Raw genomic sequence first — 13,099 nt, forward strand, 5'->3', positions numbered from 1 at the left:
ACATACATCATGTCTGTCGGGTCCGTTAAAATGATGCCGAATGCTGCATACCCTATCTATCATCCTGTTTGTTTGTTTTAGGGTAGGATTTGTATGCCAAGATACCCCGGATAATAATTGATTAACTCATGTAAATTCGGCAATAACAAAATCTCACTGTTTGTTTATTTGCGCTTACTTGTTGCATTCTTGCACTTATTTGTTATGCGGGTCGAGCCCGATCCTTTAGGATACGATTCACATGGGGTCCAACGCCCCAATCGTAGATTACAGGATCTAATCCCCTAAACACCGAGTGCGCACCTTAATTTCAATTTCAGTCTTTTCAAACCACACGGTGAGCACGAGTGGAATAATGACCGAACGCGAACCGATTGGAATTCAATTGTTGTAATTTGTATTTATTTATATGAGATGACAATGTAAGGATTTATGTTGTACGTTTATTCATGTAAGAATCCCGGTCGGAGAGCGGACGGTTGGAGTGTTTCTTCGAATTTACGGTGTCAAAACGCGTAAGATAAGCGGAACTTAATTAAGCGGTAATTAAATAAAAAATGGCAAACCTAGACAAGCTAGAGTACCAATAGGGCATGCGAGATATAGGCTCGCATGTAACAGAACCCCCGAATTCGGAACCTCGGGTTTCGCAGACCATATGCCTTAGCAATTAGGTGTACCTCGTACCCCTAGACCCGGGCGACTCACCGGCCCTCGACCTTCGGGTCGTAAATAGGTAGTGGTGACTCCTTCTCACGTGTGTCCGTCGCGCGTCCCCGGGAAGGTGGACACTCCCAAGCCGCGTTGCATTTAGGCGCGCGCATGCGTGCCCCGACGAGATGAAATTCGAGTGCGTACAGCTTTGTGGCTTCACTAGGGACACTTAGAGGGTTCGGGCTCGTTCTCGCTTGCTTTGTTTGCTTGTTTATTTACCGCTTTTCGCAGTTTTTCGCTTATCTACTTTACGCACTTTTATTTCTCGCACACGCATTGCATATCATACTAGCTTTTAGGTACCTATGGGTCGCGTCCCACGACCGGTAATAGGAGCATAGGTAAGATAGGGGTTCGAAGTAGGGGTATGGCGCGCAGTTCGACTGTCGCTTAGGCTTTGAAAAAAATCCCACTCGATTTCAAGGAATTGACGCCCTCGAGTCGGGGGTCCCCATCCCTAGGTAGCACGATCCTTGTAGTACCGAAACCATGCATACTACCGGAGCTCCATGCCATCTTCCAACCCGACTACAGTAACAGTCCATTGAGTCGGCATGCGCGCCATTTGAGTCCTTTTCCGTTTTTGAGAGAGATGTACGTTGTATACATTAAGCCGTGGGCATTTATTTTCTGTACCCATGCATCATCTAATTTCAAAATTATGCGTCATTTATATTAACTAGTCTTAAATCGATTTTCCTTTCATCTTGGTAAGAGATGGCGCGCTCGGTCTCCTTTCCACACCTCGACAGGGTCATGCCACCACTGGAGGAAATCAGTAACATCTGGGCTCATCTACGCCAAGTCGACCGCGATTACATCAGGACTTTTGTTGGGGATATACCAATGCTAGCTATGCGCCGAGTGGATTGGAACTTTTTAGGAGCAGCAGTGACGTTTTGGGACCCAGTCCACGCCGTCTTCAACATCCAAGGTACCGAGCTCACACCAACTATCGAGGAATATCGCACTCTCGTCGGAAGAATTGCAGCCACCCGCAACATTGTGGAGCCTAACTTCCACACCACCCGACTTGTTTTGGTATCGCGTCTACTTGAGGTGCATAGGTCTCAGCTACAAGCCGAACTTGCATATTCCGATGGCACAGAGATAGTCATCGCGAAACTGCTTCATTTTATTGAAATACGAGCGCGCGAGGTTCAAGGGGATCTTTTACAAAAAAAATTTTGTCATGCGATCTTATTCTTAATTTTTGGGATTCTATTATTCCCTCGCTCGGCCGGTCACATTGATGCAGCCTTAGCTAGCGTTGTCCTCCAAGTGGTTGGAGGCCGCGAGTACGAGGTGGCCTTGTTGGCCGAGACCATATGGTCCCTCGATCGCGTTACAAGAAAGACCGATCGAAGGTTGAGAAGGTCCCCAATCCTTTTGCAAATTTGGCTCCAAAGCCATGCAAACCCCTTTGGCCTTGTTCGTCCGGTTATGTTTTTCACACGTCCGGAGTCTATCATTTCGCGGTTACTACCTCTGTTGCGTGTGGAGGAACGCAAGGTCTCCGAGTGGATCAAAATTTTTCGAGAAATAGCACCAAAGGGCTTTAAATGGCGCGCCGCATGGATGCCACCCGGACCCATGACCCTTAAATGTCCTGATTTTAATGGAGTACCACTCGTGAGCCATGCGGGGTCCACCACCTATTTTCCGACGCGAGTAGTGAGGCAGTTAGGTGGCTTACAGACGGTTCCCAAAGGTACGACGCGAACCGAGTTCGAACATACTTGGCGGGAGGACCAGACGTCCATAGATCGCCTAAGTGAAATCGAACGAGTTATGACCGCGTGGCAGACTACGGTCATCGAGCATCTTTACTTCCCCGAGCACCCGACCCAAGATGAACGGGACTTTCAAGCCACGGAGGAATATATCCTCCGCTTTTATCGATGGGGTCCATCAGAGAATGATGATTTCACAGACTCCCATCCGGTCGAGAGTAGCACATCATCCGGGGCACCAGTACCGGACATGACCATCCAAGCCGAGCTCGCTAATCTCAGGGCTGAAAGGGATCGCCTCCACCGAGAGATCGCCGATAAGAATGAGCAACTGGGCGATCAGCACCAACTACAGAAGGAACTTGCCCAGACCTGCGCCCAACTTCAGAGTCGTGATCAGGAGTTGGCGCGAGCGAACGCTGCTTTGGAAAGGTCCAGGAAAAGGGCCCGTGGAGGTCCACGCACATCCTAAGATAGACACCTCTACCAGGCCCTCACTTGGAATCGGTGCTTTCCATGGCGACGGTCGCTTGCACCTCGGGCACGTTGGAAGACCGACTTAGGACTATCTTTTCAAAATTTGTATTGCACTTTGAACTATTCAGAGTTAATATGAATGACAGCATTAGTTTTCAAAATTCATGCATCTCATGCATTCCCTCTTCATTACTTTGCATGTTTATTTTAAAGAGAATATTCTTGCATCGAAACTCACACACTTATGGAATCTAGGTTTTAACAACTGGCGGCGCCCCATCGGTATCCCACACGCTTCCAATTAAGAATGACAGAGGAAAATCAACTCACTGTCTACTAAATATATCCAAATATCTTTACTAACTTTGGTCAATCATATATTACAAACATATTAAAGGAAGCAGAAGAAAAATAGTGATGTAACTTTTCAAAATTATTGTTTTTTCATTTGGATAAAAAATAATAACTATAACTCTTTTCATTGCACTACCTGATAGTTATCTTTTATTGTCATGGGTAACATCGTGAGATCTTGATCTCTTTGTTGTACTCTACGATATTCTCTTAATTGAGATTTCTAATGAGTTATCAGAAAAAAAAAATTTGAGGATAATTTTCTATTTTTCAAAAAATCATTTTTCACTATTTGTTTTCTATTCTTGCACAAATCTCATATATTAAATTTCGTGAATTTGATTAATTTTAATTAAAATGAATCAATTATTTTTTCATGAGAGATTTACTTAATTGAGGCTTTATAAGATTCACAATAGTTTAAAACATTATTAAATAAAGTTTAAATTCATATAATTATTTTTTTCCTACAATTATGAATATTTATTTACTATTGAAATGACAATAACGATTGCAATTACTATATTCTTCGTTTTCATATTTGCTACTATCATTTATAATATTTATATTATTAATTAACTTTTATTAACATATTAATCTATGAATTACAATACATTTACTATTATACCTCATTTATTATACAATATTGACGGTAAAATTTACATTGATTGGCATTTGAATTGATGGTAAAAACAATATTATGAGGCCTTTTAATGCAAACAATTAGCAGACTTTATCTTTTATAGCCAATTTATTAATGTTGGGAGGTGGAAATTAATATTTTTTTAGTATGATACTTAATAATTTTAAATATTGACCGTAATTTATTTCTCGCCATATATATATATATATATATATAATATCTCTCCGCTAAGATATATATATTGGCCATAAGGCATATATACATTCAAATCCATTAATTTTAGTTAATTTTATAATTTTTATTGAAATGACTCAATTATTTTCATTAGAGATCAAAGTATATTTATTTTAATAAAATCTCATACAATTATTTAAAATAAATATATGTTTAGTATATATGCGACTTAATTGTGTATATATATATTTACAATTAGGTCACTCTTTATTTGCATTAAATTTATGTAAATATATCGTTAAAGTATTTATTTTCTTTGAGATAGTATCCTTTAATCCTCAATATTATTTACACATTTACTTTTATAACCTTATAATATTTAAAAAATTATATTTCTAATGCTATTTAATGCGTGGGATACAACTTTATATATAGTTTATATAACCGTCACCCCTGTACATATACCCCTAATATGTGTGTATATGTATACATACATACATACATACATATATATATATATATATATATATATATAACCTTTCACCCATGGGACGTGTCCCAATTCTAAAGCAACCAATTGACGCCCCAATAATTGATATATATTGTTGGTTTCGTGCCAAAAAGAATTTTTATCGACTAATGAAATTCCAGAAATTTGAGAGAGGTTGAGCGTGTGAGTCTCTGAGTTTTCTTCCCGATAAATTCTATCCTCATTGTATCCCAAGAGTACTTTGTCAAAAACCCGAAGCAACTAAGTATGGGGGCAAATCTACTCTTTGAAAAGTATTGACCCCGTCTGTGCCTCGAGGCTTCCCCAATTTCATATTTGTTCGAGTTCTATGTGGTTCAGATAGTGACTGGCGGTACAGATAGTGCCGGCCGACTCTAAGTTCAGTGTCGACCGGCTCTAGTTGAGCCGTCGACCGCTTGTACTATAGCACCAGTCGTCCTTATCGCCCAGTTGGATAATGGTGGGAAATTAAGAAATGGAACAAGTTACTACGGTGGCAGTTGAACAAGGGCAACCGGCCTACCATCAGTGTCATACGACTCTGCAACCAAAGCCAATAGGCTTTGCCCTCCCAGCCAGACGGTATTATCTGGGCCTGGGCGTCAAGCCCCATATTAATACGATCTGACCGTATTCAACACAGAGAAGCGAGAAAATTTATTTGCAAATCTTGCGAACGAGTGTACAGAGCCGACTGGCTTTCGTTTTTAGTCGACCAGCTCGGTTTTCCAGGCCGACCGCCCTTGCGGGTAGCATCGGCTGGTGCTGTGTGCACTCCTAAGCCCATAAATAAAGCCTTCTTCTTAGCGTCTGTTAGGAAATTTAAATGATTGACTCAAACCAATAAGGTTTTAGGCTTACTTGGTCGAATCTCACGATTACAGCCTTCAAGGTCGGGGCGAATGATCACGTCCTACTAGATAAATAAACGATTAATCCCCAGCAGTAAGCCTTGCTATAAGGTCGAGCAAAGACTGCTAATTTCACAGCACAAAAACCCTCACTCGTACTCTCTCAACTTTTCGGGTGCAAGAACTCGCTCAATTGATTAATTGATCGTACATTCACTGTAATTTTCTATGTATATTCATGGTTACAGACCCAATACAGGATTTCACAAATATCTCCAGATAATTACGGTCATGAGAAAATATCTCTAGTGGATACTCAAGTTGGGTTGGATCCCACAAAGAGCGGATCCTTTTCAGTTAAACCTGAAAAAATACTACACATTCTAAACAGCACGTTCTCGAAAGAAGAGTGTGTAGGTGGTCTGAGAGACTGAAAGAGCAGAGTGAGCGTGAAAAGGTTGAGAAAAAAGAGAGAAAAAAGAAAAGAATCGAGAGAAATTTGATAGTCGATCATCACAGGTCCGAGAAGAGCAATCGTTATCTACTATTGGTCTGAAGGGCAAGGATCCTTGATACGAAATCATTCAATTCTTGCTGATATAATCCTGACATGATCATATTATTGCCATGAAACCATTATATATGAGGAAAGACCAGCGAAGCCAGGACTCCTTGATTACGAGTTCTTTTATCTGTTCTTCATATATTAATATTTTTTTTATAATGTTTCAGAATAAAATCCGTTTTTTTCAAGTGATCGAAATATTCTGTAATTAAAGTCTATATTTTGAAAACAGATACATTCCTTGGTCGTTTTGTTTTCTGACATTCATCCCCGGTTGGCCCTAGTCGGCTCTCTTTCTCGTTGTTTTGAGATGTTTCAATTTTCTGAATTTTTCTTTCATTTCCTTTTGGAAATTGATTCTTCAGTCCGAAATAAATATAATTGAGCCGTTTGCTGCTCAATGGGTGTAAAATACCCACCGAGTCTATAAGCGATTGGGCTTTTCTCTAATTCAAAAGTTCAAACAAATAGATTGTGATATTAAATTTCTTATAAATCTATTAGATTCTTGTTAGTTTTTCTATATGAGATTTTTTGCTCTCAACACTTACTCTCACGTGGCAATATGTGGCTTTAATATTCACCTACACAACCCGCCCTCAAGAACTAACTACGAGCCGGGATTGAACTTCCATGCTCGGGAGAAGGGGAGACGACAATTGACAATGAGGCCACGCTTGGACCAGACTAAGATGATGCGGGTTTCTCTCTGCAGTCAAATTTCAAATAGACCATGACTTCCATACTCGGGCCAAACATGGGCGCACTTCGGCTACCTATCGATAAAAAGACATTTCAAATAGCATGATGTGAGTCCACACACATGTGCGGGGAAGCATTGCCAGCTCTGATACTATGTAAATTACCCAGTGAACCTATAAGCGATTGGGCATATCTTAAACTCAAAAGATCGAGCTGATAAATTGTGGTACTTAAGCTCCTATAAACTCATTAGATTGTTCTTAGTTCTTCCGTGTAGGATTTTTTACTCTCAACACTGGGTGGAACAGCCCTATTTGCCTGAGGCATAAGCATGCTGAGATGCTCAGTGTAAATTTTGAGATCTTTCTCCAAAAATCAAAGCAATGATATTTGGTGTTCCCAGAAGATAGCTCAGGCGAGGATTCTCCATTAATGGGCATGCAGATTAAGTTCAGACATTTTGAAATCAAATAGGTTTTCTGGAAAATCAAGCATTTTGATATGTGCTCGTAGAGCCGTTCGGCTCTGTCTTTTGCAGTGGTCGGTGCCATCTTATAAGCCGATTGGCTCTGATTGCATATAGTTCGAGGATTCCGGTTCATAAATGATTGTTGGTTATTATGGGATATATTAATTCATAAATGATTCCGTTCGGCGCCTCCAGAGGTGGCAACTAGGATTATCCTTCCTTTAGTTCTAGCTACTTCTTGGGTACTTCCTAGTGGTTTTTGTCATGAGTCATGTTTTCCTAAAGTGAACTGATTTCATAACCTAAAATCAATATATTTCTTTAAAAAACCAATTTTAATTTTCCCAAGATATCACCACAGCTATAAAATGAGGTTATCTAGATTTCAATGGTTTAGATCGTTCGGATATTATATCAAGATAAAGGACTCCTCCGCCACAAGACCATCCTATGTTGTTGTCAGGACCATGCTATGGGAGTAGGCCTCTTGGTTGTGATTGGCATGCATATGGCCGATATGAATCATCCTTGCTAAGGAATGAAAGAACATTCGGAAAAAAATAATAATGAAAAACGTGTGTTGTAAGTTTCACTTATCCAATGATTGGATTAGTTTTAAATATCATATAGGACCGCGCCTAGTGATCGCGTGGCCCCAATTATCTAAGTATTTACTTAATCTGTTTTTCCTTTTTTCTCTGGTTTTCTTTTTCCAATTAATTCCATCTTCTGCTTTTAATTTTAATTTTTTTTAGGATTCAAACGAAGACCCATAGCTTAGAATTTGATAGAAAGGGGGGAAAATATTGGAGCAGAGACAGTCTCACTAGGGACAATGGAGATCATGGTCTTAGATGGAATATAATGGGACTCCAACTACTTTTACTGACTTGGAAAAGAAGACAGGCAAAATGGAACACTACATAATGACTACAGCCTAAAAAAAAATATGGTACGACATATATGTGTCATGTCAAAGTGATATAGTAAGAGCTTAATTCACATGTTGAAAGTGTGTAGTATAAATAAACAATGAGTCCATACATATTGAAAGGATAAAAGGGGAAATATGAAAAGTTTAAAAGTTAATATGTTAAATTTCATATTTTGAGAATTTTTCTTTATCTTCAAAAAATTATTTTGAGTTTTTGATTTTTTAATTTCTTGAATATTTTTCTAAATTTTTTATGTGGTGGCGAGCAAGGAGTGATTGCATGTGTGCAGAAGTGGGCCCTCATTAATGTCCATTAAGTCCAAGATAGCAAAATGGACGGAAAACGATAACGGAGTTAGATGGCAAGTCATTTATGATATAAATGAAAACTTGTGCCTTTTTTGTAAAAAAAAGTCCAAAATTGAGAATTCCAACAATAAATAGGTACTAGGCGGTGAGTTATGCAATTGTATAAAAAACTATTGTTGTCATCCTCTGAATTTTAATTTGCCATCACTTTATCCCTAAAAAGTTTTTGTTATCAATTTAACCCAAACGTTAATGTTTTCTCTACCATTTTAGTCAAATCTCAAATTTTTAATAGAAAAGTGACGTGACTGCTTAGGTAGACTTAACCTACGACAATAAAAAAAAATATCGGATAAATGATGTCATTTCTATTTTATAACTATTTAATATTTTATTTTGTTTTAATGCGTTGCCTGAGTCTACATTCGGCTGGTAGCCCCCGATAAGGTCTTGTTCCCCACCTGAGGAGGCAGTGGCCAGTGGAGGAGTTGGGGCAACTTTTGTTAAACCCCATCGCGAAGATAATAATCATTCATTTATCTAATTGATTTTCCATTTGGATGCTCGAAAGCATCTTTCTATCGAAAAGGAAATATATATATATATATATATATATATATATTTATCAAGTAAAATCTGAGGGAGCTAAAAGATTTTACCTGTAAAACTTTTAAAGTAAAATCGACACAAATTGATCAGTTACTGGGCCTTGATAAGAAAATGACCTTGATTTTAGTTTATTCTCTGATTGAAACCCAATTGGGAGTGGCCCATTTGGCCCAATTATATTCCATTGACTCTTCTTGAACAAGGGATAGACATGGAGTACTAGACAACCGAAGGGAATATAAATCAAAAGAGGATATACACCCTCATTTGTTAACATAAAAGGTTACTCGATACTTAATAAGAATATCCGTACTCTTTATTAATTATTTAGAATTTCTCTTTCATTATACTAGATTTGAAAAAAAAACAAGAAATATAAAGGAGTAAATGAAGTCCGGTCGATGAGAATTGTTTAATTCTAAATAGAGGGCGAGTATCATTCATTGGACCCTTTTTTTCTATCTTCCATTGGCTTAGAATCCCCATGCTAGCAAGTTAGATGAATGGACTGCTCTTTCAAGGCATGTTTTAAAATGAATTTGCTCGTGGAAACAAATATTTTGATGAGTTCGACCACTTGTGATGGATAAAAATTATGGATTTCTCTTAAGCTGGTGGTAATCAACGGGTAGGCGCGGGGAGGCTGTATTGTTTCATACTATGCCGTACAGAAACCATTTCCTTGGAAACTCCAAATGGTTAGTAACATCAGCGAAGAAAACATATAATCCTAAGAATTATGATGAATACTCCTAGTACGGATAAGGCTAAGGCATTTGGAACAATGCCTTTGCATTGTAAGGCCACACAACTTTGAGCGGTCCACTCCAGAAGAGGGACGTGAGGTGCTTGTTGGCGCTCTCAGTTGGGTGAGCTGCGTCGAACCACACATACTGACTCGGGTCACTGCAGAGATTGTAAGCAGTGCCATTCTTCCCACATGTGAACTGCCCGTTGAAGTTCCCGCTTCCACAGCATGCTGTCCGCCCTTCTTTGAAACCTTCGCAATGTGAACAAACCGAAAAGTGTTATTCGATTGATATATTGCAGGCGAACCTAAAGTCTCAACAGCATTGAAGAACATGACAAGTGAACAAAATGTATATGAACATGTATCTGCACAACATAATCGATAATGATACATATGTGAAATATTATTACCAAATCGTGAGGGGTAGGTGGTTATCTCGGCAAGGGCAGAGTAGTAATCAAACAGAGCATATTTGAATCCGGGCAAAGTCTTCTCCAGCTTCAACAGGAGCTTCGACAGTGCTATGTTGTGCATTTTGGCAAGAACCGTGACATCGTGAACGCAGCCCGTAGATCCCGAGGCATACCTGCTCACTGGCATGCAACCCAGTGGCCCCACCGTCTGGAAAATGAATTTCCTCCCCCCCATTGCGTACACTTTCTGCAGAGCCAATCATCAGATCTTGTACATGATAAATATACATGCCACAATTGATACGATGGAAGAGACCATGATTTCGAGACATCACATAGTTCCGAGCTCAACTGTAACACTAGTCCTATATGTCTTTGATAGCATGAGTCCTTCCCAGTGCAAAAACATTATTAGTGGCTCAGTAATGGGTTGGGGATCTGGTTATTGAACCTACAGCAGTTGCAAGTGCAAGTACAGGATCGGGAATGCATATTTCTTACCTTGACAACAGAGGTGAGATTGCTAAGCACTATGGTCACGTACTGTTTCTTGTAAGAGGCCGTGAGCACCACTGGAGGCATGGTGTTGCCGAATTTTGGCATGCCGACGTTCATGTAATCATTCCCTCCCATGCTGAACAGGTAGACGGCCTTAGACAGCAACTCTTGGGCCTTCTGTTCGCCCTCCTGCTGCTTCAGCTTCTTCTGCACTTCCTCGAAGTAGCTGAGTTGCATCTTCAAGTGTATCTGTCGATTATTCACCGGGAAAAAAATTTTGAACAATCAATTAACTGAGATCACATCAGAAGGAAAATGAAGCACATATGATACAAATATGGTCTATGAAGCCGTAATCACTCCTAAGCAGCCAGTTGCAGGCTCCGGATATTCCAGCTTTCTAGGAACACTAATAACCAGAAACCTTCACCATATGATCACGGGCCTTGTAAGGCCAAAATGCCAGGTGTTAAGTTATCTCACTGACCCGAGACTGTTAACCCATGACAACAATCCTGAATTTACTGAATCGTGGATAGTTCAGTTCACTCTATAAGTAAACCCTCAAACAACAGTAATCATAAGACGACTATTTCCATATCTATGATATAGAATAATTGCGACGACCCAATTGCAGGAGTGGATCTCTACCAACTGAATTTGATATGAGAGCTCGGATCGAATCGGTACAGAAGGTTTAAACAACCACCCGCTTTGTACATCTACCTTATCCTATCACTTATACTAAGTAAGTTTTGTGCGGATTGAAGCCAGATGTAATTGGCAAGGATGTTTACCATCCGGGGGTTTGTTTCAGGGAGTATCCCAGCTCCAGCTGATGCAAAATTCGCTCCATCCGAGTAATTGCTGAACCCGGGCTCCAAATATGGTCTGATCAATGGCAGATTCGCATACTCCGCTGCAGAAAACCAGAATCCGACCGTAAATATTGTCTGGATTCACGACATTTGTAACTTAAAATGGGCAACGGGCACCCAACATCTACCCCTGTTCGGTTATAATTCGGGAAGATTTCCTGACTCCCTGTTTGCATTCACTTTCCTTTTCTTCAGGAAAACTATAAAGTTTGTTTCCCAGATTTTCAACTGCACATTTAGCATAGGCATACTCGAACGTTTTCCGGAAAACAAGAACTGGAATATGATCTCCACTGGAGAAATCACTCCAGATTTGATACATGCCGTAAAAACAGATCAGAAACACGAAAATGATCGGGTTCATGGGAAATGCTGTTACCTAAGAAGTCGGCAACTATTCGGCCATCGCAGGATCTCCCGCTCGGGCGCTTGAAGAAGGTCTCTCCATAGGGCAGGGAGCTCTTGGGGGTCCCACTGTTAAAGTATTGGTTGTTCCCAGCATCGAGGAGCGAGTCCCCAAAGATAAAGAACGGCGTGTGACATTGCCCCTGAACGACGAGGCCCGCCCATAAGGCGATAAACGTCCCGATCACCGCGGTTGATCTTCCCATCAGACTAGGATTTGCTTCGCAGGGAAATTAATTTGGTGAGTTACTATAATTGAATTTTGAGCTTTGCTTCCTGGAAAATGGGAGTGATGAGGCTTTTTATAGGAGCCAGCAAGCATTGAAAGGTTCCATGGATGGCTCTACTGAAAGAGGTTGTGTTCAGATTGACTTTACTGAAGTAGGATGGCTCCTCTGCAGTAGCACATCTCATGTTTAATTTTCTCCTTTTTAATTATTTGGGAAGTCTATGTTACGATACAATAATCTCTCCTTGTTAATTAATTCAAGATATTTATATGGTAAAGATGCGAGTATACATACATATATATATATATATATATATATAAAGTAGCGTAGTGGTAGACAATTTCACCTTGTAATCAAAGATATTTTATGTTCGATAGTTATTGTGAAATTACTCATACTCCTTTATAATCCATTAGGATTTTAATTTTATTGTACTAAACCTATGAATTTCCCTTATAATCAAAAATTGAAATCCTAATACATATGGAGTTTTATTGGATGAAACTCAAGTTTACTCTCATATTAAATATATTTTTGCAGATTGGACCTCTACATGAATAAGTAAATAAAATTCACCATTGTCTTGCTAATATGGATTGGTTCAAATGGTTCGTCATTTATTTTCTTAATCGAGATTTCTTATTCGGTTTTGTGAATGAAGAAAATTCACACTGGAAAAATCATATATTCATAATTCAGAAAAATCATCCCAACGACAGGAAAATCATATGTTTATAATTACTATTCAATTATAATCCAGAACAATCATCCCAATGATCGAAAAATCATCTGCGCTAGGAAATTCATCTTTTTATAGGTTTAGTGAAAAGGGGCAATCCAACGACGCTGAAGACACATGACTCCGGTAACCCAAGAACA

General features: G+C 39.5%; 1 protein-coding gene across 1 annotated transcript; it reads right to left on the bottom strand.

Annotated features, from left to right (window-relative positions):
* Window positions 1-9,613: 9,613 nt before the first annotated feature.
* LOC116189787 (GDSL esterase/lipase 4-like) lies at window positions 9,614-12,334 on the bottom strand. The gene is made up of 5 exons (XM_031519512.1): window positions 11,965-12,334; window positions 11,505-11,626; window positions 10,711-10,956; window positions 10,207-10,456; window positions 9,614-10,045 (listed from the first exon to the last, which is right to left on the bottom strand). Exons 1-5 carry the CDS (start codon window positions 12,194-12,196, stop codon window positions 9,813-9,815), a joined length of 1,083 nt encoding a protein of 360 aa, XP_031375372.1. The 5' UTR covers window positions 12,197-12,334; the 3' UTR covers window positions 9,614-9,812.
* Window positions 12,335-13,099: the final 765 nt, after the last annotated feature.

The sequence above is a fragment of the Punica granatum genome, unplaced genomic scaffold (assembly GCF_007655135.1).
Source record: "Punica granatum isolate Tunisia-2019 unplaced genomic scaffold, ASM765513v2 Contig00019, whole genome shotgun sequence".
NCBI lineage: Eukaryota > Viridiplantae > Streptophyta > Magnoliopsida > Myrtales > Lythraceae > Punica > Punica granatum.

Bases quoted from the DNA above. Each gene is read 5' to 3' on its own strand.
- LOC116189787 (XM_031519512.1), bottom strand. From the start codon at position 12,196: ATGGGAAGATCAACCGCGGTGATCGGGACGTTTATCGCCTTATGGGCG. The intron at 11,627-11,964 runs GTAACAGCATTT...GGTTTTCTGCAG, and splicing joins AATAGTTGCCGACTTCTTAG to CGGAGTATGCGAATCTGCCA. The intron at 10,046-10,206 runs GTAATAATATTT...CACATTGCGAAG, and splicing joins CACCTACCCCTCACGATTTG to GTTTCAAAGAAGGGCGGACA.